Raw genomic sequence first — 25,170 nt, 5'->3', positions numbered from 1 at the left:
TTAGAAATAATCTGTTTCAGTTTCCCTACCCTACTTCAGCCCATCCTCACTCCTGTCTGTTCTTCTTCAAGTGATTTCCACCTGAGGCACTTCCAAATCCAACCACAACTTAACATCTCTTACATCACCTCCCTAACAGCTCCCTGCTTACTCCTGGCACAATCACTTATTCCTTTTCTTAGCCAGCCTCTTAACTCTTTTACTCTGGCTTCTTCAATTCAGCCTACAAACAACAGTCAATTTCATATGTGTAAAGAAATAGAAAACAACAAAGAGCCTTCCTCCACCCCTACTTCCTCTGCTCGCTAACCTCTGGTTCCTCCTTCCCACGGCTACTAAATTTTTAAATTGAGTTTCTACTGACTGGTTCTACTACCTCAACAGCAATTCACTTCTCACTCCATCATAATCTAGCTCCCAGCCTCTTCCACTGTCTATTTTCCACTTTTCCCTGGCCCTAATTGCCAAATACAATGAATGGCTTACTTCAGGTCCTTCACCATACCTCTCCTTTCTGCAGCATTGATATTGCAACTACTGCCCCTCCTTCAGGAAACTCTCCTCCCCTAAGTTCTGATACACTACTTTTCTTCAGTGGCATTTTCACTACAGCCCTAAGATGATGTACTTCCTTGGGTTCTTTCCTCCCCTAGCTTCTTTTCTTCTTATACCCAAGAACCCTCGTCTACATTATCATCTTAATCACTAAAAATCATTGCTTGAACTATATTCCAAATCTTCACTACTGGCCATATCATCCTAGAACGAGGTTAGGTAAACCATAGTCTTTGAGCCAAATCCAGCCCACAAGACAAATCTAGCCTACCACCTCTTTTTATAAATAAAGTTTTATTGGAATAGCCGCACTCATCTGTTTGCCTATCATCTATGGCTGCTTTCATGCTCCAGCAGAGAAGAATAGTTGTGACATAAATAATATGGCCCTCAAAGCCTAAAATATTTACACTTTGAAAAATATTATGGCCCTTTACCAAAAAAAAAAAAGTTTGCTAACATCTGTTCTAGAAGGTAACACATGGGGCACCTGGTAGCTCAGCTGGTGAAGCAACTGCCTTCAGCTCAGGTTAGGATCTCCCAGTCCTGGGGTCAAGCCAAACATCAGCTCCCTGTCTGGCAGGGAATCTGCTTCTCTCTCTCCCTCTGTCCCCATCCCCCGCGACTTGGGCACAAGCGCTGGCTCTTTCTCTCTCTCTCACTCTCTTTCAAATAAACATATAAAATCTTAAAAAAAACAAACAACAAACCACACACACAGAGAAGGTTAACATATGCCAAATAAACAATCTTTTCCTGCTTCTGGACCCCAGTACCAGTGCTGTTAGTCAGACCATCCATCTCTGAGACCTCTGAGAGTTTTCTCACTGTTCCTCTCTAGCTCCCTTCTCACCCTCACCAATCTATCTCCTATGATGCAACTGAAGCCATGGTTTTAAAGATTTTATTTATTTATTTGACAGAGAGAGAGATCACAAGTAGGCAGAGGCAGGCAGAGAAAGGGGGAAGCAGGCTCCCCGCTGAGCAGAGAGCCTGATGTGGGGCTCAATTCTAGGACTCTGGGATCATGACCTGAGCCAAAGGCAGAGGTTTAACCACTGAGCCACCCAGGTGCCCCAAGCCATGGTTTTAAATGCACAAAACCCAGGAGAGGTCTTTCACAATCTGGTCCTGCCCACCCTGTCTATCCTATCCAACTTTCCAAGCACTCCACCTGTAAGAAATACTGATTTACTTTATTCCCCAGAATATATCATGCTGTCTCTTATCTCCAGGCCCACCCAAGATTTACTACCAAAGAAAGACCTATACACTTTCCAGTTTCCTCTTAAGCACAATCATCTCCATGAAGCCTTCTCTGACTCACGCATGGTGAGTCTTTCCTACGTGCCCGCTGTTTTCTCAACATACTTCCATTGTAAGTGTTTATTTGGTTTTACATCATTTCCATATTAATCCACAAATTCCTTGAGCAGGGATCCTGAGGCACAGTAGAAGAATGGTTACTAAGGGAAGAGGGCTTTAAAGTAGGAAATCTAGGATTGAATTCCAGTTTTGCCTCCTCCTAGTTGTATGTTCTTAAGCAGATTTCTTTTTTTTTTTCTTTTTAAAAGATTTTATTTATTTATTTGACAGGGAGAGAGAGAGAGAAAGAGATCACAAGTAGGCAGAGAGACAGGCAGAGGGGGTGGGGGAAGCAGGCTCCCTGCTGAGCAGAGAGCCCAATGCGGGGCTTGAACCCAGGACCCTGAGATCACGACCTGAGCCGAAGGCACAGGTTTAACCCAATGAGCCACCCAGGCTCCCCCCTTAAGCAGATTTCTTAACTCATTTTCTTCACCTGTATAATGGCAACTATGTGAGAATTACTTATTATTATTCCAAGAAGCATAGTGCCTTGTACATAGGGAGTTATTGGTTATCATTGTATTCACTGTTTTATCTCTCATAGTTAGTTCAGAATTCAAAAAACTGCTGAGTGAAATAACCAAAGCAAGCTAGTTCTGCACACATTATTTTCAGCCGCATACTAGATATTTCTGAACATTTGGTTCCCCAAACTCATTATCTTTACTCCCAAACTGTTTCAATTACAGTAAAGTGACCAACTTGTTAAGATCTGGTCAGGAATTTACTGGTTTGAACACTGAAAGTCCTACATCCTGAGAACTCCCTCAGTCCTGGGCAAACCAGGACAGTTGGTCACCTTAAATTAGAGTTATGGCGCCAACCATAAAAACAGACTTGAGTTAGTTTAAGAAACAAAGGGGGGGGGGGGGAAGGAGTGCAGGGAGAATTTACTGAAAAATATAGAGCAATTCACAGAACCAAATGAAAAGCTGTAGAATCTAATCTATGAAAAACTCGGGATGAAAACAACTCGGCAGATTTAAGTGGCAGGAATTAATGAAAGATTTCTTCATAGCACCTCTGCAAGGCAAACAACTTAGGTCCCACTATCAGCTCATTTAAGATTTAAATGCCAGGGACTGCATTTGATAGGCTTTGTGTTAACCAGAAAGAGTAAGTCACTTTAATTAACCAAAGGAGGCAGGAACACTTAGATTAAAAATCTCCCCAAAAGATATCTAATAGCAGAAAAGTACCTTGCCAAGAAAGGTCAAAACAGAATGTCGTTTCCAAAAGAAGGGAGTGTATGAAAGGTCACCACATCAACTACTTCTTGAACACATCACGACTTAAGACTCCATGACACAGTCACTGTTATTCATTATTTTTCTTTCATTTTGGCAAACTCCTACTCATTCTTCAAGACCTAGCTAAAGTGTGATCTTCTGCGTAACTTCATTCACTTTCCCCAGGTATAGTCACTACCTTTCGCCATGCTCTCATGGTACTTTGCAAATTATGTACCTGTACCATGCTATACAGAGTACAGCTCACCCTTGAACAACATGGGTTTGAACTATGCTGGGTCTACTTACACACAATTTTTTTACAGTACTGTACTATAAATGTATTTTCTATTCCTAGTGGTTTTAACATTTTTTTCTCTAGCTCACTTTATTATAAGAACACAGTATATAAGACATACATATACAAAATATGTGTTAGCTGACTGTTTATCTTATCTGTAAGGCTTGTAGTTAATAGCAGGGTATCTGTAGTTAAGTGTTTGGGGAATCAAAAGTTTTATGTGAATTTCTGACAGCACAAGGGTGGTCATTCCTAATCCCCATGTTGTTCAAGAGCATACTTAGGTATCAGTCTCTCCCACTAAACTGAGCAAGGACAATATTGTTTATATTTATTATCTTTGGCATTAACAATGCCTGCCCAGCCCATAGCAAATGATAAATATGTGTTTAATACATCCATTATCCAAGTCACTAGGATATACAAAGCATCAAATTAAAAGGGAAGAGAACTACTATAAGTAAACACGCTGACAATATCAAAGAGAAAGCTGACTGTGCAAGGGAAGGACAGTCAAAAGAATTATGAAGAGCAAGAACTCCACAAACACAGAAATTAAGGATAAAATTCTACAAATTTAAGAACCTAAAGGCATTACTTATATAAAAGTAAAACTTGATATCCATATGCATAATGGTAATTCTAAAGAAACAAGAAAATAAGTAAATTAGATTCTAACTAAGAAGGCAGAGAAATGTATAGGACACAGAAACAATGACATTTCAAAATAAAAGAAAGTTTGATATGTAAACAAATAAAATGTAGAGCCCAGAAAACATAACCATTGGGAAAGACTAATTCCAAGTAAATATAATCATGATTTATTTTTACCATATTTTAACTATTAATGTTGGTATCCTAGGCTGTGACAAAATTTTTCTTAATAGCAAAACTGCACATAGTACAGATATATCCTCCTTAAGATTCTACTATTGCTTTACCTTCAAAGTAAAGGAACAGAAACTGGTAAGTGAGAATACAGCTGAACTCTACGCTAAGAAACCAAAGTCAACTTAGGAACAGTCATGGAAAGAGACTGTCACTGATTCTGAAGTTAGATTCTCCAGATACATTTTCTAACTCCTTTGCTGGATACCAAGAAGTCAGGTTACTCTTTCACTTCAAGTGTTACCCAGTCTGTATCACATTGCACCCAAATAACTGAAATTCATTTTACCAAATGTATTGCTTATGACATTGTAACATTAAACTATTCTTATTTTTTTTTTTTTAATTCAAGAGAGGGAGGGAGGGGTAGAGAGAAACAAAGAGGTGGGGTGGGGGAGAGAATCTTAAGCAGGGTCCTCGCCCAATGTGGAGCCCAACACTGGGCTCCATCTCACCTGAGATCATGACCTGAGCTGAAATCAAGAGTTGGACACTTAACCAATTTATTAAATTTACCACCCAGGCATCCCTAGTCTTTATCTGAACTATCTTTATCTATTCTTTATTACCTGAACCCTCTCACTGATCTTAGTATCACTGTAGGGATATAGTCTGAAGTACACAGCATCACCAATGGAAGTATTTTTTTTTTTTTAATAAAAAATGCTTAAACTGAAGACAATCATGCCTCTGAAGCTAACCTCCAGTTTACAGAAAATCCAGAGGGTAGTAAGAAATAGGGGGAACAAGTTAAGCAATATCACAAAGAAACAGACATATCTAGTAATAGGACAGTTTATTAGGTTGAACTACATGAAATTGCTGATATTTGACTAATAACTTGACTCAAAAATGGAAATTTCATGTGGTTCAACCTAATAAAAGAAAACTGACCTGATTTCTTCAACAAATTAACAGCATTTATAAAATGATGCGGGACAACAGCCAACCAACCTAAGTCCACCAGTGATGAATGGACAAAATGTGGTACCTACATACAACTGAATATTATTCAGCCATACAAAGAAATGAAATTCTGACACGTGCTACAAATGGATGAACCTCGAAGACATTATGCTGAGAGAAATAAACCAGTCACAAAAGGACAGATATTGTATGATTCTACTTATGTGAGGTTCCTAAAATAGTCAAATTAAAAAAGAAAGTGGAAGGTAGGTTGCTAGGAACTGGGGAAAGAGGGAATGCAGAGTTACTATTTAATGAGGTCAGAATTTCAGTTAGGAAAGATGAAAAAGTTCTGTAGATGGAATAGTGATGATCATTACACAACAATGTGAATGCACTTAATGCTACAGAACTGTACACTTAAAATAGTTAAAATGGTATATTCTGTTATGTGTATTTTACTACAATAAAAAAAATGGGGGGAGGAGCCTATTCTAGATTAAAGAAGACCTAGGAAACAACCAAATGTGATCTGACCTTGTTTAATCCTGGTTCTAATGACCAAATGTTAAGGAAAAAAGAGTAAGAGACAACTGGGGGAATTTAAAATGTGGACTAGATTAGACGTTATTAGGAAATTATTGTGTCAGCGTGATATGGTATTTATGTAAGAATGCATTATTTTTAGAGAAGTAGCCTTAAGTCTTCAGGAGTAAAATGTCATGATGTCTGTTATATATACAGATGGAACAAAAGATGAAACAAAGAGCAAACTGTTACTTATTAAATTCAAGTGATGTGCATATGGAATTATACTATTCTCTCTACCTTACTACATATTAGAATATCTCTATGATTAAAAAATAAGAGGAGCACCTGGGTGGTACAGTCAGTTAAGTGTCTGACTATTGGTTTTGGCTCAGGTTGTGACTGTGGGGTCTGGGGATTGAGTCCCAAGTTGGGTTCTGCCCTCTGTGTGAAGTCTGCTTGGGTCTCTCTCTCTCTCTCCCTCTGCCCCTCCCCAACTTGCTCACATGCTCTCTCTAAAATAAATAAATCTTTAAAAAATAAAATAAAATAAAAATTAAGAAAAAATTTTAAAATTATTTCAGTATGCGTGTGTCTTAACCTCCCAACACTTTACCTATTATAGTAAAAGTCTGAACTTGATTTGGAAAGCAATAGGAAAAGGCACTAAAAGATAAAAAGCATCGGTTCAAAAATGTATTCTAAGGAAATTATTGTGCTGGTGGTACCTAGTATAGATACAGTCTTTCAAAAAATATTTTAGTGCTTATTTTGTTCCAGCCACTGTACTAAGAAGTAGGCAAAGGAGATATAGAGTCTATGTGCTCAAAAAGTTCACAATCTAGTAGGAGAAAGAGAGAAAACATAATTGAAATACATTATCGTAACTGCAATGAGAAAGATATATATTCAGGAGCGAAGAATGGTACCTAACTCAACTTGGGAAGATGAGAGATCCAAAAAGGTTTCTCCTAAGAGCTAAACCTAGAGTCGAGTATTTAGAGAGGGGTAGGAATTAGCCAGGCAACAGGAGGCAGGGCAGGATATTCCAGTCAGCAGGATTGCCCTGAGAATAGAAATAGCATTGGCAAGCAGGGGAGGGCAGGATTCCAGATTATGTATAAGCATATAAGAAGTTCAGTGTTGCTAGAGCTTAAAGGGGCAGGGAGAGAGGGGAAGGAAAGTTGAACCTGGAAAAATAATCAGTTATCTGACTCCCTGAAAGATCTCACGGACTAGAGAAAGACCACCACTTTGGGGGCAACTTTTAAATTGCCAGATGATAAGTATGAAGCCCAAAAGGGGGCTGGAGGCAGTGAATAGAGAGGCAGAGCCAAAATCCAGAGACAGCACAGAGATTCAAGCTACGTGACCGACATCTGACTGAATGTGGAAGATGAGGAAGGAGTCCAAGAAGCCTCTCAAGTTTCAAGTTCAGGTCGCAGTGAGGGTGATGATTATGCCATAAACAGAAAAAAGAAGAAAAAAAGGCAGAACATAGTTTTAAACACTTTGAGCTTAAGGAGCTGATGTGATGTTCATGTGATTGATTAATTTCCAGCAGATGCTTAAAACAGATTTAAGTCCCCCACACTGAAATGATAGTTAAAACTAAGGGAGCTGCTGGATGTGGGCAAGAAAAGTAATCTATGGCGAACAGAGTCACAGACAGAATCCTAAAACATGCCTAAACTTAATAGGTAGGACGAAAAGTTGGCAAAATCAACCAAAAAGAAGTAATCAATGAGGCAGAAGGACAAGGAGAGATTCTATGCCATTAATGAATTCAGGAAAAGATAATTATAACCTCTATGCTGTGTGATATATAGATTCCTGAAAAACCTCATGGTCTGCAAAATTAAGAAAAAAGAGGGTAATACATCAAGGTGGTTAGGGCAATAAGCATCTTTAAGACAGAACTCCAGGTTAAATGGAGCCTAGAGGCAGAATATGGGTGAAGGGCCATGTGCATACTGTTGGACTTGCTGTGTTCAACAATGTTCTGTACTTCACATGTTTATGTTCAAGTGCTGTTACTCGGGAGTGCTAAATAGTTAATGTGCTGGTAAAAATAAACTCAAAAAACAAATATGAACCAACATGAATTCTTCAATTCCTCTTCAGCATTCAAGTATGAATTAATTCATGTTACAAAAATACAGCAGAACAGACGGTCAGAGGAGGGCTAGGCAACAATATCAATGCCATGGAGTCAACACCAAAAGAAATTATTGATGTCCTAGAATCACAGTGTACCACTCACTCCCAAATGTACAGTGTTTTTAGGTATATTATCTAGTCTCTCTTCTCAAGAGTATTTATTGAATTTTTAAAACTGGTCATTAAGTGACCACTCACAGCCCAAGCTCTCTACCCTCAGTGAGATTCTTTACAGAGTCCACTACTTCTTTAAAAAAAATTTTTTTAATTTAAATTCAACTTAGTTAACATACAGTGTATTATCAGTTTCAGGGGTACAATTTAGAGATTCATCAGTTGCACATAACACCGAGAGCTCATTCCATCAGGTGCCCTCCTTAATGAACACCATCCAGTTACCCCATACCCACACCCACCTCCCCAGAGCCTACATTTAACAGCTATATACACACACACACAGAAGTTGTTGTAGATCACAGCAATTTATCCCAAAGAGGTAAAGGAAAATTCACTGAGGAAAGCTTTACAGAGACGGAAAAGACTAGAAAGTAACAGTACGAGTATGTTATTGGTCAGTCAGGAAAGGCCCTATACAGAACTTCTGAAGGGTTGTTTTTTGTTTTTTGGTTTTTTTTTTTTTAACTAGGATGACTTGGTATGGCAGAATTATAATCTTTGTGTTCCAGAGATATAGGAAGGAGTCTGAGTGAAGCAAGAGTTTGCTAGAGTGAGCCCCACTAAACAGACAGTAAAAGAAGGTATACAGAGAATAGCGTGTGCAGAGGCGTGGAGAGGAAATCATACTGGTTACTCCACCATCTCAAGTCCTTAATCACAGCTGGGAAAAAAGGAATTTTGTGCGGTATCTTAAGGACTTTTAATTTTATGCCGAAGGCATTGGGAATGACCTTATCAAAAGAGCAACACAAGAAAACTTTTCAGAAAGATCAACCCACAAGATACAATGGGAAGGGAAGATACTTGTGACAGGGAAATCAGGTGCACTATCATATTTAACACAGGTAGACAGACAGCAGCCCAAACTAGTGTAGCTATAGTAAATAAGGTCAATATCAAAGGTAAAATTATGAGGGCTCTTCAGATAATTGACCAGTACAGAAAAGTGAAGGAAGGGAAGAGAAGGGAGTCAAGGATAGGTTTCAAGCTTGAGCAATTAGGTAGTACCATTTAGCAACAGAGGTTCCAGAAAAAAAAGCAAGTCTGGTAATGCTGGTCAAATTTGCAAATGAGAAAATGTGTATTATCCCCAGCATCAGAAACTTAAGCATAAAGTTTAAGTGTTAAGCCCAAGGATACGGGTTGTTACATCCTTGGTGAAACCAACTAACTAGCTCCTTACTAATAAGGCAACTTTCTAATAGTAAAAAGGAAAGAAAAAGGCAAATAAACCAAATGATAATTAAGATATCAACAATTTTTATTAGCAAGGTTCTAAAACACCAAGACAGGAGCTTCTGTGAAATAGCCAAGATTTCTTAAATATTTTTTCCCATTAATTAAGTTTCAGATGTATTTCATACAAGTCAGGTCTAAGGCTCCACGCAGTGGAGAGACGGCAAAGAACAGGAGCAAGAGTTTTGGTGTTAGTGCCATACTGCTTAACTAGAAGCCTAGGTCCTGCCACTTACACCCCCTCACCCATGACGTAGGGCTAGTTACTTAAGAATCGTGGGCCTCAAGGTTCCTCAGCTGTGAATGTGGATAATAACAGTACATACTTCCCAGGATTGTTGTGAAGACTAAATAATCCACATAAAATACTTGGTACAGGTACATTGCAAACAATAAATGTTAAGATTTTTAAAATAATTGTTATTAGTTATTGTTACTGATAAAAAAATGTTACATTCTTGAGGTATACAGGGGCAAGAAAAAGCAAAGCTGACCTGGGTGGCAATTACCAGAATGTTTGACTTATAGCTATTCATTAAATGGAACATTTCCATTTTGTGCACTTTTCTGTAAGTAGATTGGAAAGTTTTAAATACTTTCGTAAAAGGGAAAAAAGTCCAAGAACAATGCCTTACATAAAAAGAACTGCTATTAAAACACACATTCCAAAGCACATGAAGATAATTAAGAATTTCCTTTTCACAATCTATTCCCTGGTTTTTAGCTACAAAATCCATTCCCCCTACTCAAACTCCAAACTGCTATCTGTGATAATTACTCCCCTCCCTTAACTATACCTACAGACCTCAAGACACATTTTATCCCTTTTCTCTACTTGAGTTTTAGGAAGAACAGGAAGAAAAAGGAAGAAGAGGAGGAGGAGGAGGAGAAGTTCAAATCCTATTTCAATGTTATGACCATCCCCAATCTCAACTTTTTAAAAAATTCCTCCTTACATATGGGATGAGAGCATTATTCCTCCAGAACTAATTTTAGATATTACTGCCAGTCACCTTTTTCAATTGCTCTAATCATGTTGTACCTTCTAACTCTACTCTGGAATAAATTCCTTCAGATCTCCCTGTCAGTAAGTGTCCAAGCAACTCTTTGCTAAGACATATTTCTCAGACCACCACGGGCCATATGGAAGTCTCATCTCTTCACTCCCTAAACTATTCCTTTCTCTTTCTCGCCTTAGATTTCATTCATTAATTTCTTTTGTGCCCTGTTCAAGTTTAGCACATACTTCCTATAAAATTCACCAACCTCTTTTCTATGAAGCCATTCTTTACTGACTATGAAATTGTGCTCTTCCTCCACCCTCTCCCCATACACAATTTCCTCTTTACTTTTATTTTCTTTAGAAAATATGTATTTTATACTTGCACATAGCACCTTATTTATGTATCAGCTGGTTGTATATTTTATGTTTTATCTTTTGTATATCCTACACATGAAAAGGTAGGAATCACATCTCATCAAAGTACATCTCACTGTTCTGAAATAGCCTGATAATCACAACTATTTAAGTCACAAAGCTAAACTGTTGTGTAGGTTTCTGATTTAACACAGTTGCTAAAGGATAAAACTAAGTTAGATACAGTGTCTAGTCTTGGTTATACCTAAATCCACAACAGAGACACTTACCACATTTGACCCCAGTTTACCCTTTAGTCATATTCCCTTCTCTCTCAGCAGTCCTACTGCATTCTCTCAGGACTGCTGAATTACTCCTCCCACAAGCCTGCAATGCCCCTTCCTTGTGCCCTCCCTTTTCCTGCATTTTACCAGGCCAACTTTCTTTCAACTTTCAGGATCAGCTTACTCTAATTCATCCACTAGAAATCAACCAGAACATCCCCCACCTGACTGCTCATCCCCAAGTTAGAATTTTCTCAGAATATATTTATTGATGTACTACATTGTAATTATCAGTTTACTTTTCTATTACCCCACTGAACTGTAAACTCCTTGAGGTACAGGCTGAATTTTATTCTCTTGTGCATGCCCAAGACCCAACAGTTAGACATCCAATTGACAATTAGTGAATGAATGCTCATACCCACTTCATGAAATTGTACATGCTACATAAGCACTCTCCCGTTTCCTCCCCTAAAGTACTTTCCTCCTGTCAAGTAGGAATAATGCTATACCTAGTTCATAAAATTCTTATAAGGATTAAATGAAGTCTCATGAAGTTCTTAGTATAGTGTCCGCCCCTTAGAACTACCATTTGAATGTCTGCTATTTCATGCCTTAGTTACCCTAATGTATCCTGGGAAATGTAATATTATGACCACTATTTTCAGGCTAAAAGGCTTGGCAGGAATGCCTCTATTTCTCATGCATACAGAAGTCATTAATTACATTTTGATCATCAGCAAATATTTATTGCATACCAATTAAGTGCAGGAGTCCTTAAGAGGTAGCATTGAGCTCCCAGAACACAATAATATAGGCAAGTAATAAAACAAAAACCTGTACCAATATCCAAGAGAGGAAACAATGTTATTAGTTCTTTGGTACAAACAATATGAGTATTTTTCAAACTAATGTAAGTTTTTCTTTATAATAGTGGTAAGCTTCAAAAACAATTACTGATGGGAAAAGTTCAAAATTAACTATCATCAAGTGGACCAATAACAGGAGGCAGTTCCAAAATGTTCTTGTTGCCATTCTAAGTTTCACTTTTGCTTAGAAACACTTCTCGCAAAAAAAAATTTAACCATGACCAGAATAGAGATAGATGACTTTTGTGTTATTCAAATGGGAATTCCTTAGGTTTTTCCCAATTAGCATTTAATTTTGTAGCTCTGAAAAATCGCCTGGGTTTTGTCTGTTTCTCTACAAAACAGAACACGGACAGTTTCTCCACCACCTTCTCTAAGACAGGAAAAATGCACACTCCTCAGTTACACTGGCCCTTCATCAAGAATTGCAAAATTGCAAATCATGTCACCTAGTATTAGAAAAGGACGCTGTGGACTTAAAGCCACGTTCTCCCTAACAATTCCAGAGGTCAGAGTCCCAGGGAAGTTTGTGCTGTATACTACATTGCTTTCAGTAGCTGCAGAGAGACCTCTAGCGCTGCTTCAATAAGCCGAGTTTGCAAATAGTACCTGCTAATGTCACCTTAATAAAACAATGGCAACATGCTGAGTAGCAACGAACTAAGTGACCAAGATGTTTACAGTTTTGCAACCACATGGAAATTGTACCGGCTTGAAGAAAGAGATATATACAAGGCCCTAAGAAGCTATGTATCCAATTTATTCCGGTAGAATATGTCAAAGAAATTATTATCCCATGCACAATCCCACTACAAGAACGGCTAAGAAAACAGGTCCTGTGAGCGGAGGTCGACCAACGTCTCTTCCAAAGCCTCAACACAATAGATGGTAAACTATTGTCCACCTTCAGCTTGCTCCAAATGCCAACAGTAACAGGACTATGAGCTGGAATAGCTTATCAAGACTGGTCCAAAGGACAGCACTGGAATATGAGAAAATGGTCCTGGCGCATCCTACCCTCCCCCATCCACCACCCTCAAACAAGTCAGTTACCCGGCTGGTCCCCACCCCCCTCGGCGGGCCGCCACCGCCCGCCTGGGCCCGGCTCGCAGGAGATATGCGCGGAGACCCGCACAGCCCCAGCTCCATGTGCGGCAGCGCGGGAGACACCGAGGGGGCCGCGCCGGGAGGGAGGCTGCACCCGCGGCCCGCGCGAGTCGCGGCCGCCCCCTCCGCGGTGCGGTCGACGGACAGGGGCGGCAGCATCCCCGGCCCGCGAGGCCCCGGCCGCGGACCCCGCCTCAGTTCCACATCCCTTCCTCGCCGACAGCAGGCCGCGCCCGCGTGACGGGGCCGAAAACCCCGGCATTTCCCGGTCCCCGTGCCGGCAGTTCCGGAGGGTGGCTGCAGCCCGGCCCGCGGTCCCGTCGCCCGCTCCGCCCAGCCCGCGGCCACGGTGACGGGAGGCGGCGGCCAACTCCGACCCACCGCGAGCCGGCGAGAACCAGCCCGGCGCCGGTCCCCCGCCCCTCCCCGCCGCCGTGGGGCCGCCGCGGCCAGGCGGGCGAGCCGGGCGGGCCCAGACCACGGAAGCACACTCACTTCCACATCGCGGCCCTTGTTCTTAAAGCTCTTGATGCGGTGGTTCTCCAAGCCCGGGTTCTCGGCCATGGCTGCGCGCGGCTCCGGCGGCGGCTACTCCTGCGGCTGCGGCGGCGGCGGCGAGTCTCGGCGCGGGAGGGGGAGGTGGGGGAGGGCAGGAGGGAATGGGAGGGGGAGGGGGAGAGGAGAGCACGTTCCGTGACGCCTCCGAGCGCGAGGTGGCAGCAGCGCCGGGGGAGGCGCAGGCCGACTGCCGGGCGGGGCGGGGCGGGAATAGCAGTGAGGAGCCGCGCGCGCCTGGCCTGCTGGGGTCACGTGGCCGGGACGGCCCCCGTCTGGACGCCACCCGACTGTTCTCGGGATGACCCCCACCTCCCCTAGGGCCTCCCCACAATCTCTGAAGGATGCAAGTCATGTGCCAGGAATGGAGCCGGATCGAGCGGCTTTCACTGCCCCCTGAGACGCTGAGCTGCGGGCAAAAACTACAGTTCCCAGCATGCCAGGTACCAGTGGGGTTAATTCTCCCGGCCTTGACAGAACGGGAAGAATGCCGGGAACTCTGCGCGCGCGGCTTTCAGTGCCGGGCGCTCGGTGCGCCGAGCGCGAAGCCCCGCCCCCAAGGCAGCCCCTGGGCGGAGAAGTGGGAGGGGCTCTCCAGGAGATGGCACCTTGCGCCCTATTGGGAGGGAGGGGCGGGGCTTCCTGGGAGGTGCATCTTGCTCCCAATAGCCTAGAAAATTAGAAACCAATCGACGGTTTGTGCTTCGCTTCCTTGCTTCTTTGGGGTCTCCTGGAATAGCAGCCACCCTCATTCGTTGTTCCCTTGCTCTGCTTTGGTTTTATAAATAGTAATTATTTCCATCTGACATGTAGATTTGCGATGTGTTTATGTATATGCGACCTGGCTTACTGCAATGGAATTAAGCTCAGTGAGAGCAGGGACTTTTGTTGGTTTATTGCTGAATTCCTCGCGTCAAAACAGTTCTTGGCACGTTGTGAATATTCAGTAAATACTTGAACAAATCAGCGCTGTAGCATTGTTTCTCGGTTTCTTCATCATCCTCCCAAACCCGGTTCTGCAACCTTCACACTGGCAATTCCTGCATTTCCGTGTCCCTAACCCCTCTAGTTCCATCACCACACATAATCTTCTCAGCCTTCAGGAAGCAGTCAAATTCTCATCTGCAGACTCTCCGATCTAGTATCTTCCCTTCCGGTCATCGGAGGACTAATGACAGGAAATTTCGATCAGTAACACTAACAGAAAGTGGCTTTCTGGAGCAGTTGGGTTTCTTTGATTATATGTGAGATAATCAGTTTCAGCATCTATGGCAGATATAAGCAGGTATGCAACATTATAGTACAATTCAAATGATACTGAGGTAATTCAAAGGTTGGTAGAAATATAACCCTAAAGAGGTTAAAGAAGACATTTTTCCGAAGCAAAGGGCCCTTAAAGACCCCGCGGTCCAGGTGTCATGAATTCAGAGGCCTTACAATGGCCGTGGCATTTGTTTTGTGAGTGGAAGGATGTGGCCTGTTGATAAACACAGGCCCATTTAAAGACTTCAGACCACTGTTGCCAAAGATCCAGTTTTTCAAAGGAAACCAAAGGGCTGTGTTTTCTCTTCATTTTTAAATGTCAGTTTGCATTTTTAAATGCACTTCAGTGCATCAGTCCCTTGAGAATTCTAGGCCCTCATGTTATAATATCTGATCCTGATCCAACCACTCATTTGAAGGGAAACAACCATAGCACTCACCTAAAATTTAGAATGAATAGAAACTCCAACTTTAGTTTTTAAGGCAACAGCAGTGTGTATTGGCCAGTCTCCCTGACTGACTGCAAGAGAAACTTCCAGACTGCTGCTCCATTTATGTTATAATTTAGCAAGGCATTCTCTTTAAAGGTTACTTTACCCTCTTCCATCACTTCTCTCCACCCTTTTTGCTGTCATCAAATGTGTAAGTCTTTCATCATTTTAGAGTTTTAAACATATTTAGTGAGCACGTACCATGTGTCAGTCATTGTGCTAACACTAGGATCTATTTGTAAACAAGACAGCCTGGTTTCTGCCTCCAGACAGCTTCATGTCTATCAGAGGAGACAGATAATAAAACAAGTTATCACCCCAAAAGTGTGGTGGTTGTCAAGAAAGGGGAAGGAAGCTCAAGACTCACAATGGGGCGATCTTTATAACCTGCTGACTCTGAAGACCCCTAACATATGAGGATAGGATCACAAATGGAGGTCTACATAGTACATCTAAATGTTGAGAAGATATAGGGGCACCTGGGTGGCTTAGTCAGTTGAGTGTCCAACTCTTGAATTCAGCTCAGGTCTGGATCTCAGGGTCATGAGTTCAGGACCCGTGTTGGGTCATGAGTTCAGGACCCGTGTTGGGTCCTGAAAATAAATAAATAAATAATAAATAAATAAATAAATAAATATTGAGAAGGTGTAAATTAAACTTACAGAATTAAATAAAATATATTCTAACATTTGACATTGACAAATGCACTTTCTTTACAACCTGGAAGTCTGGGCTTGAATTTAAATTCCCTGACTCCTTGGACTTCTGCTTTGGAATGTGAGCATGCAAATAGGGCTGGAAGCCAACCCTCCCCCACCCCCAACCCCAATTTTTGTTTCCCTTCTTTTGCATCTCCTGGCTCCATCCTACACGGGAATAGCACACATGTGCATACCCCTACCCGCGAAGTTCAAGTTCTGCCACTTACCCCCAAAACTTTATTTATATCCCCCTACTCACCTCTAGGGATGATCCTTGGCCATTGTTCAGGCCTGGAGTGTGCAAAGTAGTGGCACTGTATATCTCTACCAGGACAGACCCAGGATAGGGGCCTGGGTAGCCCCTGGATGCAGGCTTGTGCATTTGAGCAGGGCATCCCAGAGCTCTGGTACCCAGAGCTGGATCTAGAAGCAGTGAGCATGACCTCTTAGCCCCATGAAGTGGGTAGTGCAAGGGGGGATACAGAAGAGAGACAGAGTGAGTGAGGTCCTTTAAAAGGCAGGATCCAGAGCACGGGCCTCTCTTGCCTGGGTCTAATTCAGACATTTTTACTCTTTGCCATTATCCCCAGCAACTTAAACATGACATGCTGGCCCCAGAGTCTCTCCTCACTCCGTATTCTTAACTCCACCAGATTTCTGCCACTTGCAGCTGCCACCACGCCTTGGAGTCCTTAATCTCTGGGAAATCACAGTGACACAAATTTGGTGTTTCCCATAGGTTAGCAACCATCTCTTTTCCCTCACCCTAATCTCCCTTGCCCTAAAACTTTTCCCGACAAGTCTTCTACGTGGATTTCTTTTCCAGACTTATTTTGAGTGTTTACCACATAGCAGGCATTGCTGTCATCAGACACAGTAAGGGGGGTGGGGAGCAGAACAGAGACAAAAAGGAAGAGCCCTCTGCCTGGGAAGTCAGTCAAACTCTTCTCCTTCTGACTCACCACCCACCTTCTCAGTGGGTAATCAGGCGACAATACACTGAATGCAACACAAACACAGCAGAACCAAAAGGAAGCTCATGTTTCCTTCAAAGTCAGCTCCTCGGGTAAATACACCAACTCTGTTGGCGTATTTGGCGTACTCTGTTGGCCAACTTTCTCCTGGAGTCCCTAGGAGAATGGTACCATTCTCCTAGGGATGCCACTCAAAGCTGAGAGCCATCTTTACTCCTTGCCTCTTTCTCAACTCCCACACCTAGTCATCATGTTAAGACATCATTCAGTGCTTCTTAGATCTGGCTCTTCTGCCCGTGCCACCCACAAGTCTACCTTGACACTGCCTCCTAACTGGTTCCCCTGCTTCCTCCAGCTTCCCCACATAATCTGACTCACCACCCCCAGATCTACCTAATTCTCCCTGTATTCAGCACACTCCTTCCTCTCTACCATTGTCTGTCAAATCATTTCTAAACTCCTTAGTCTGGTAGTTCAGATCATGTGTGATCCAGCCACAGTGCAGTGTACTTTTCTTATCTCTGACTCCTCTACAAATAACTATGCTTCAGCTAACCTGTTCTACTCACCCTTTCCAAAATATGTCTTAGCCTTTTGAGCCTTCACATCTTTGCCGTTTGATTTACCTAAAAAGCCCTGGCCCTCTCCCTGTCAAAAGTGGTCCCTCTTTAAATGCTCAGTCCATGAAGTCACTTCTCTGTGAAGCTTTCCCAGTATGATGCAGTGGAGAGAACTTCAGAACCTGAACAGTCAGACCCTAGGGCTGACTTCCTACCAGAGCAAGCCCAGGTAAGCCACTTTATTTGCCCTGAATTGTCTTCTCATCTGCAAATGAGAGTTCTGATCCCAGGGTTTTTGTGAGAATCAAGTTCTAAAATGCATGTGGAAGTGCTCTGAAACTGCTCCATTAATATTAGTTGTTAATTGTCTTTCCAACCAGGAGTGATATCTTCCTCCCTGAAAGAGGAATTTACATACTGTTTTGTATTGCTGCAATTTGTGTAGTCTTCTCTCTCACGGTCACCTCTAAACCCATGAAATGGGTTGTACATGTTTGTGTTCCCCAGCCTAGAAATTGAATCTCGTGCATGTTTTCTGAATGAATGAATGAGTGAATGAATGAATGAACTTCCTTCTCTCATAATCATGTTTAACTATTGCACTACTCTGTTAAGAGCACCTAAAGCAAAGCGTGAATACAGAAAATTGAAGAAAATGACACTGAAATTCATCAACTCAACCACCTAGCTTTGCTTCAAGAAACTCTGGTGGTAAAGAAATTTAAAATAATAAGAGTTTACATTTTCCGAATACTTCCGCATGCCAGGCATTTACATAAATCATCTCTAATCCCCCTGAGAACACAGTTGGAATGATCATTTCTATCTCTTTCTGGGGCAGGTGGAGCCTGAGGATCTAGTTCAAAAGTTAGTAGCAGCAGACACAGCATTGTGGCAGTAAGGTGAGAAGTCAGAGAGGAAGAACTTGAGAACTCTCAGAAATAATTGGGAACACATGGAGGGGGGTGGCCAGGATCTGGCCAGTAGGCACTCCTACATAATAATGCAGATAATACAAATAAAGTGGCTTCATTTTGTAATGATGGGCCCATGGACCCAAGACACATACATTACACTTCCAGTACAATTCTCAAGTAATCAGAATGTGGTAAAATAAACTTAATGTTAAAATCGCAGTGAGCATACTGTAGTTATAAAAAGCATGATTCAATAATTCCAAATATACTTAAGGACCTCTCCATATCTCAAGGTCATGATCCTGGACCTTAATTATAAGTTTACAATATCCCAGCTATAGAACCAAATGATATTCTAGAGAGGAACACTGTCTCAGAAGCTTAGTGACTTCCAATTCTTTAAATAACAAGCTATATGTCCTGGAACAAGTTATTTTGCCTCTCTTAAATCACAAGTTTCTTACCTATAAAAGAAGCAGGTTGGACTGGATGATCTCCAGGCTTCTTCTACAGGTGTAATTCTCTGAGTCCCTGAGATCATCTATCCTTTCTATTTCTCATTATTTTATAAATGAGAAATCCAAAGGTGGTAAATAATCGTAATTGGAGCTGAGCGTTCTGACTTTTTTCCACTGGTGTCCAGTCCTTCATAGACCTTCTGACCTTCCAGAATCCCCCACTGTGTCCGGCATGCCAGATCTGCTGTCTCTCAAACGCTATAGGCCACTCAGTCACCCCAAGTCACAGTTTTCACTCTCAAGTATTCATCTCAGATAAGGAATATTTCCTCACATTAAGGTGTGAATGACTTTATTAAACCATGTGAATGGTATCTGTTTTTGTGTTATCTCTTCTAGTAAACATGAGGACCTGGAGGAAATGTGGCTCACTCCATATTCTGTCCCCATCCCTAAGATGGTACCTGGCCCTTTATGGGGCTTCTATAAATGTTAGATGGATGAATAAAACAGAAACTGGAGTAGAGAAAAAACTTGAAACTGACCAACTGGAGGAGAAAACATAAATATTTTTCTTCATGGCATAAAAAAATCACACCATAGTAAGGAGGGGGATTATGGTCTTTAAATAATAATAATAACCAGTAATAACAACAACAAATAATTATTCCAGGAAGTATGCTAAACCCTTACTTGGATCACTTTCATTTAATCCTCATGACAATATTATCAGATAGAAACTATTTCTGTCCCATTTTATAGATAAAGAGCATGAGGCCAAAAAATGTTTAGTAACCCCTGCATGGTTAGGAGGAGATAGGGTCCAGGCAATCTGATTCCAGTGCTCACATCTGTGATTTGTTTTTCTGAGGGTGGACACAGAGAGTGATGGGGCCAGGAATAGTTCCACAACCTACAGCCAGGCCATCTGCAGGGACTGGCCAAGTACCTGTGTCCTGCAGGACCCTTGCCCCTGAGAACCATGTTCCCCCTTCTGGCCTGCAGCACATGGAGATTCTCCCTGGATCTCGTGCAAACAAAGGGGTTTCCACAAGACAGTAAAGCTGTAGTCAATTGAAAGAAAAAGAAAGTAAATCTAGGTAGACTCGTTACTAAGAAATGATGAATTGAACTAGTGCAAGAAAACTGGTCTTTACAGAAAAGAGACTTGACTGTCGAATTGGCAGAGCTGGGAGAAAACCTAGCCCAATGAAAGGTAAATCCAGAGGTCAGACAAAAAAGGGGTTATCATCTAGAGCTCTACTAAGTAGGCATCTATGTGTTGTTTATATGTCACTGTTTGTTGGAGACGTAGTCTGTTTATGAATATTGAGCATTAAAGATGCTGATTTGTAAATATTCAGCTCTAAAACCTTTTATGAAAAACAAGATAACTGGAGGCAGGAAACATCTGAAAGTAGAAAGCAAAAAAGCATGGTTATGGGTGCCTGGGTGGCTCCGTCAGTTAAGCATCTGCCTTCAGCTCAGGTCATGATCCTGGAGTTCCTGAATCAAATCCCACAACGGGCTCCCTGCTTAGTGGGGCGTCTGCTTCTCCCTCTGCCTCTGCTACTCCCCCTGCTTGTGCTCTCTCCCTCTCTCTCTCAAATAAATAGGATCTTTAATAAAAAAAAAAGTTTCGTTAGTTTGATTGTAAACATATTACTCTGTTCCTGATACTTGGGGAATTTGTGATTCCCTGGATTGGAAAATGCCTAGAGATCTGACTCTTGCAGGAAGAGTACAGTTCCAGGAACATTTTTTTCCTTTTTCCAAATTGCTATGTCCCTTATAATCAACATTGTCAATATGTTAATAATCACCAAGCAAAATATATAATAGAAATTCTCCAAAAGAAGTTTTTTCTGCCTAAATTTTATAAGTCATTTAACTTTGGGGTCTACCTCCCTTTAAATACTGCAATTTAAGTGACTTTTTTAGGGGCTCCACTAAACCCAGATAAAACTTTTTAAAATAATAATAATAAATGATTTTGATTTTGATAAAATTTTTTTCTCCAACTACTTCTTTACATTTGCTATCTTTGATACCTAAATGTACTACACATGAGATCACAGCAGCTTGAACATTTATAGGCCAGATAATGTGATGTCCTGAGCAACCACTACATGTGGCTATTAAATTTTAATTTTAATTAAAATAAAATTAAAAACTGATTTCCTCAGTTACACTAGTCTCACTTCAAATGCTCAGTAGCTTCCACATTTTAGCTGCCATATCGCACCATAGAGATGCAGAACATTACCACAGAAAGTTCTATGGGACAGCACTGCCATAGAGCTGTGTTCAATTCCCGTATTTCACTAGAGTTGTGGGGCACCTGGTTGGCTCAACTGGTAGAGCAAGCAGCTCTCAATCTCCAGGTCATGAGTTTGAGCCCCATTTGGTCTTAGAGATTACTTAAGGAAAAAAAAAAAATCATTGGCTCGTACTAGACTTGTGACCACAGTGTTTCTTAAACTTTCAAAGCTCCAGTAAGTTAAATTGTAGAGATACAAATACCTACACCATTAAAGTAGGCAGTACAATGCTCAGCATATTTTAATTACTTAATAGGACAATTATTATTAATATTTAGGGATCAAAAATTCAAGTTTTTGAGACTAAAATTAGACACCAATGTTTTCTTCATACTATGAGTACTCAGATCTTGCTGGCTACTCAAAAATATTAAATTGAATTAAAATCAAGAACATCATAACACACTTACATTATTTTGTTTCTTCACTTAGGACATCAAACTTCTTTAGGATAAAAATAACTTGAATTGAATTGCCCTAGAGAAACCTTAGACTCAGGTAGCTGTTTAAATCTATAGAGTGACCCAGGAGATTTCTGACTCCCAAACCATCCCTGCAATTTAATTCACTCACATGTCCAGCAAATGTTTGTATTTGTACAAGAAGTCTATTGACTAACTAAGGCTGACTGGCAGAGCAATGAGGCTACATCGTACCCCTCTCCCCACCACCCATTAGCTTGGAGATAAAACCCATGCAAGTTACACATCCCAGTGCTTGTGAAATTACTTCAACTTAACTAAATGTCTCCCCAGCCCCATCCATTCTCCCCTCTTTCTGATCAGTATGGAAACTTATGTAACAGCATCCAAAACTGAGAGAGAAAGCTGTGGATAATGTGCCCACAGAGCTTAATCCCTGCCACTCTCACAGAGGGACACACTGCAGTTAGGAATGTGGGCAGCCAGAGCCAAGATAATTCCAGACTCATAGAACAATTGTTCTATCAACCCCAACTACGCAAAACAACCCAAACAAAAATAACCAGGAGAAGCTATGAGTAACCTACAACTCATCATGATACGAATTGCTAACATCACACTTACTTTGAAATTTCCGTTTTTCTAAGCTCCTCAAAAAAAAAGAAAGGAAGGAAGATTATGCAATGAGATGATAAAAAGATAGAGGACAATACTCTGCCCTTACTTTTCAAAGCTGGATTGCAAAATATATAGTAGTTTTTTAAAAAACCTCTGTTTTGTTCCCTTTGTAGACTGTTAATTGAACTTAGGTTTTCTTTCATACCAAAGAAGTACAAATAAAGGGAGGAATATCTCTTGGAAGACTACAGTCCAGTAACTGATGGGAAGCTAGTGAAAACACATAGCAAAATGCTGTCAGAATGTGTTCTGGGATATGAGCAGATACAATTTCAGTCACTCACTGCCAAGAGATAAATCTAAACCAAGCCAACACCGGCCATCTAAAATGGTCATAAATCTGAAAAAAAAAAAAAAAAAGTCTACAAATGATTCTTTGTTTACTGTAGACATGAGAATAATAATAATGTACATTGATTGAGCACGTAACGTGTTCTAAGCAATGTTCTAAGTGATTCTCGTGTATTATTAACAACCACCCTTTAGGGTAGGTAGATAATGTCATTTCCCATTTTACAGATGAGTACATTGAGACACTGAGTGGTTAAATGACTTTCCCAAGGCACCAGCTAATCAGTGCAAGAGCGAGGATCCAAGTTCAAGCAATCTGGATTCATCTTGCACTCTTGTCTAGGGGAAGTTGGAACAATGATGAACTTAAACACATATCTATGACCATTCACCAGAACCAATATCTTATAAGCTGTGTTTGTTCATAGGACCAGTATCTTATAGCTGTGTTTGTTTGCAGAAAGCAATTAAAAAGAAGAACTCCGCACATTTGATTGGAGCCTGTGATCATCATCAAACCCACTTCTCCTTGGTTTTCAAAATCCCCCGTAAGAAGTAGTCTCACCTGGCAATAATTTTTGAAAAGTCAAGAGGCAAATTCTGGTGACATTCTTCAGCTCTAAATCAAACCTCACCTGAGATTGGAACACTCCATGAATTTTTCTATCTCTTTTTAATTATATGAATGAATGAATTCCTCTCTTAAAAATCTGTTTGAGCTTCAATAGAAGGACCCATAACCAATGTATCATCTTCTTCAATCACTACCATCCCTATTCAGCCAAAGGGATTTTCTCAGAGGTGTACCTGTGACCTGAGCCAGTCTATTCAGAGTGGATCTCAAAACTTCTGTAGTATGACAAAAAAAGACGCTCTACTGGACTTGAAATTGGGGAGACATGAACTGGGAGATGCTATCCCCAAGGTTGCCAGAATCTACCATACAGAGTCCAGGGAACCTACTCAGCCAGGGGAAGATAGGGCCAAGAGATGCAGAGAAACTGAAACCTATGACAGCATTTCAGTCCTGAATCCTTCTCAGTACCTTAAGTCAATAAATTCCACTTTTTGGTTAAGTTTTATCATTAGTGATTGAAAGTTCTAAACCACTCCTTTAATATTTCTCAATTCATTTTCTCCTCTCATCTTGTCTTAATTCTCGTTGACATCCCTTCTTTATGGGAAGCTCCAGTTATCCATTGTTGTCTTACAAAAACCCTAAAATGGAGTAGCTTAAAACAGCAATGACTTATTAGTTCTCCTGATCCTGTGTGTTGCCCATGGGCCAGCGCTGGGATTTATTAGTCGGCTTTACCACAGTAACAAATGACTCCCTGAGTTGGCTCGTAACAACCAATGTTCCTCACTCTGCAATTGCATGTTCCCCACTACATCAGAGAAAGCTCTGCTTCTGCTCTCCATGTGTTTTCACATTCTGAGACCAAGCCTGCAGAAGTAGCTCCTATCTGAGACACCATTCCTATGGCAGAATGGAAGAAAGCAAGACAGTGGGTGGAAAAACACACAACGGCCCATCCTGTCACACCTTACTGATCAAAGCAAGGCCCTGGCTTTGAGGGCTCCCCATTAGCTGTCAGGGTAAATTAGGTTGACACTCCAGGTTCTTTATGATAGGTTAAGTAAGATAAGATAAGATAAGGAGATACATGTACACACATAAACACAGAAAGGAGATTTTGTATGTATAGGTGTATACACATATAGAGTATGTATACCACTTTTGAGATACACACACACATATGTTTGTAACTCTGGACTTCCACATGGAAGGTTGAATGTCAGTCTCAATCTGAGATCTGGGACCAGTCCTTTTCCAATCATGGAAAATTGGGGGAAGTCCCACCCAAACAAGTCAAGCTTCTCTTGAGCCTGCTAAGATTGTAGGTCTTTGTTCTAGTAACTAGGATTTAGCTTTTTTTTTTCTCTTTTCTTAATTGTAGTAAGAAACACATAACATGCAATTTACCATCTTAGCCATTTTTAAGTCTACAGGACAGTCGTGTTACACATACACTCTTGCACAACAGATCTCCTGAACTTCTTTGTCTCATATAACTGAAACTCTACACCCATGGAACAAGAACTCCTCATTTTCCCGTCCCTCCAGCCCTAGGATCCAGTCTTTTGCTCCATTTGCAGGATCACAGAAGCTCTGCTGGACTTTCCTGGCACCAACAGCCCACCTGCCAGGGATGCTTGGCTCCATGCTGTCTTCATACAACCCTCATCCCAGAGCTTCTTCTCAAAGTCTACTACTGGGTCTGCCCCCAAGTACAGCCCTACCCATGAGCCTCTAATTTCCACCTCTGTGCTGGCTACCAGTCAGGAGCAAGGTAATAATACTGGTAACATAAAATAATAATAGTATTTATCCTTTATGCATATGTCCTATGTCATTCTAGATGCCTGACAGATATGCTCTCTAATCCTTACATAACCTAGAAGTACTGCTATTCCCAGGTGTGTCTCTGTTTTCATCAGGCACCATTCTTGATGTAGATCTCAACCTTTGTTCAAATCCTCCAGAACAACCCACCAGCACCAGAAGTATTT

General features: G+C 41.3%; 1 protein-coding gene across 1 annotated transcript in view; it reads right to left on the bottom strand.

Annotated features, from left to right (window-relative positions):
* LOC111147051 (karyopherin subunit alpha 3) overlaps positions 1–13,621 on the bottom strand; it is a 104,356-nt gene extending 90,735 nt beyond the window's left edge. The window contains exon 1 of the mRNA XM_022502919.1: positions 13,461–13,621. Within this exon, the coding sequence (XP_022358627.1) occupies positions 13,461–13,529 (69 nt within the window). The 5' untranslated portion in view covers positions 13,530–13,621. The remainder of the gene's footprint in view (positions 1–13,460) is intronic.
* Positions 13,622–25,170: the final 11,549 nt, after the last annotated feature.

Source organism: Enhydra lutris, unplaced genomic scaffold (genome assembly GCF_002288905.1).
Source record: "Enhydra lutris kenyoni isolate GAN:26980312 unplaced genomic scaffold, ASM228890v2 scaffoldscaffold15, whole genome shotgun sequence".
Lineage (NCBI taxonomy): Eukaryota > Metazoa > Chordata > Mammalia > Carnivora > Mustelidae > Enhydra > Enhydra lutris.
Note: the sequence above shows the minus strand (reverse complement) of the source record. Positions and strands in the feature narration are given on the sequence as shown.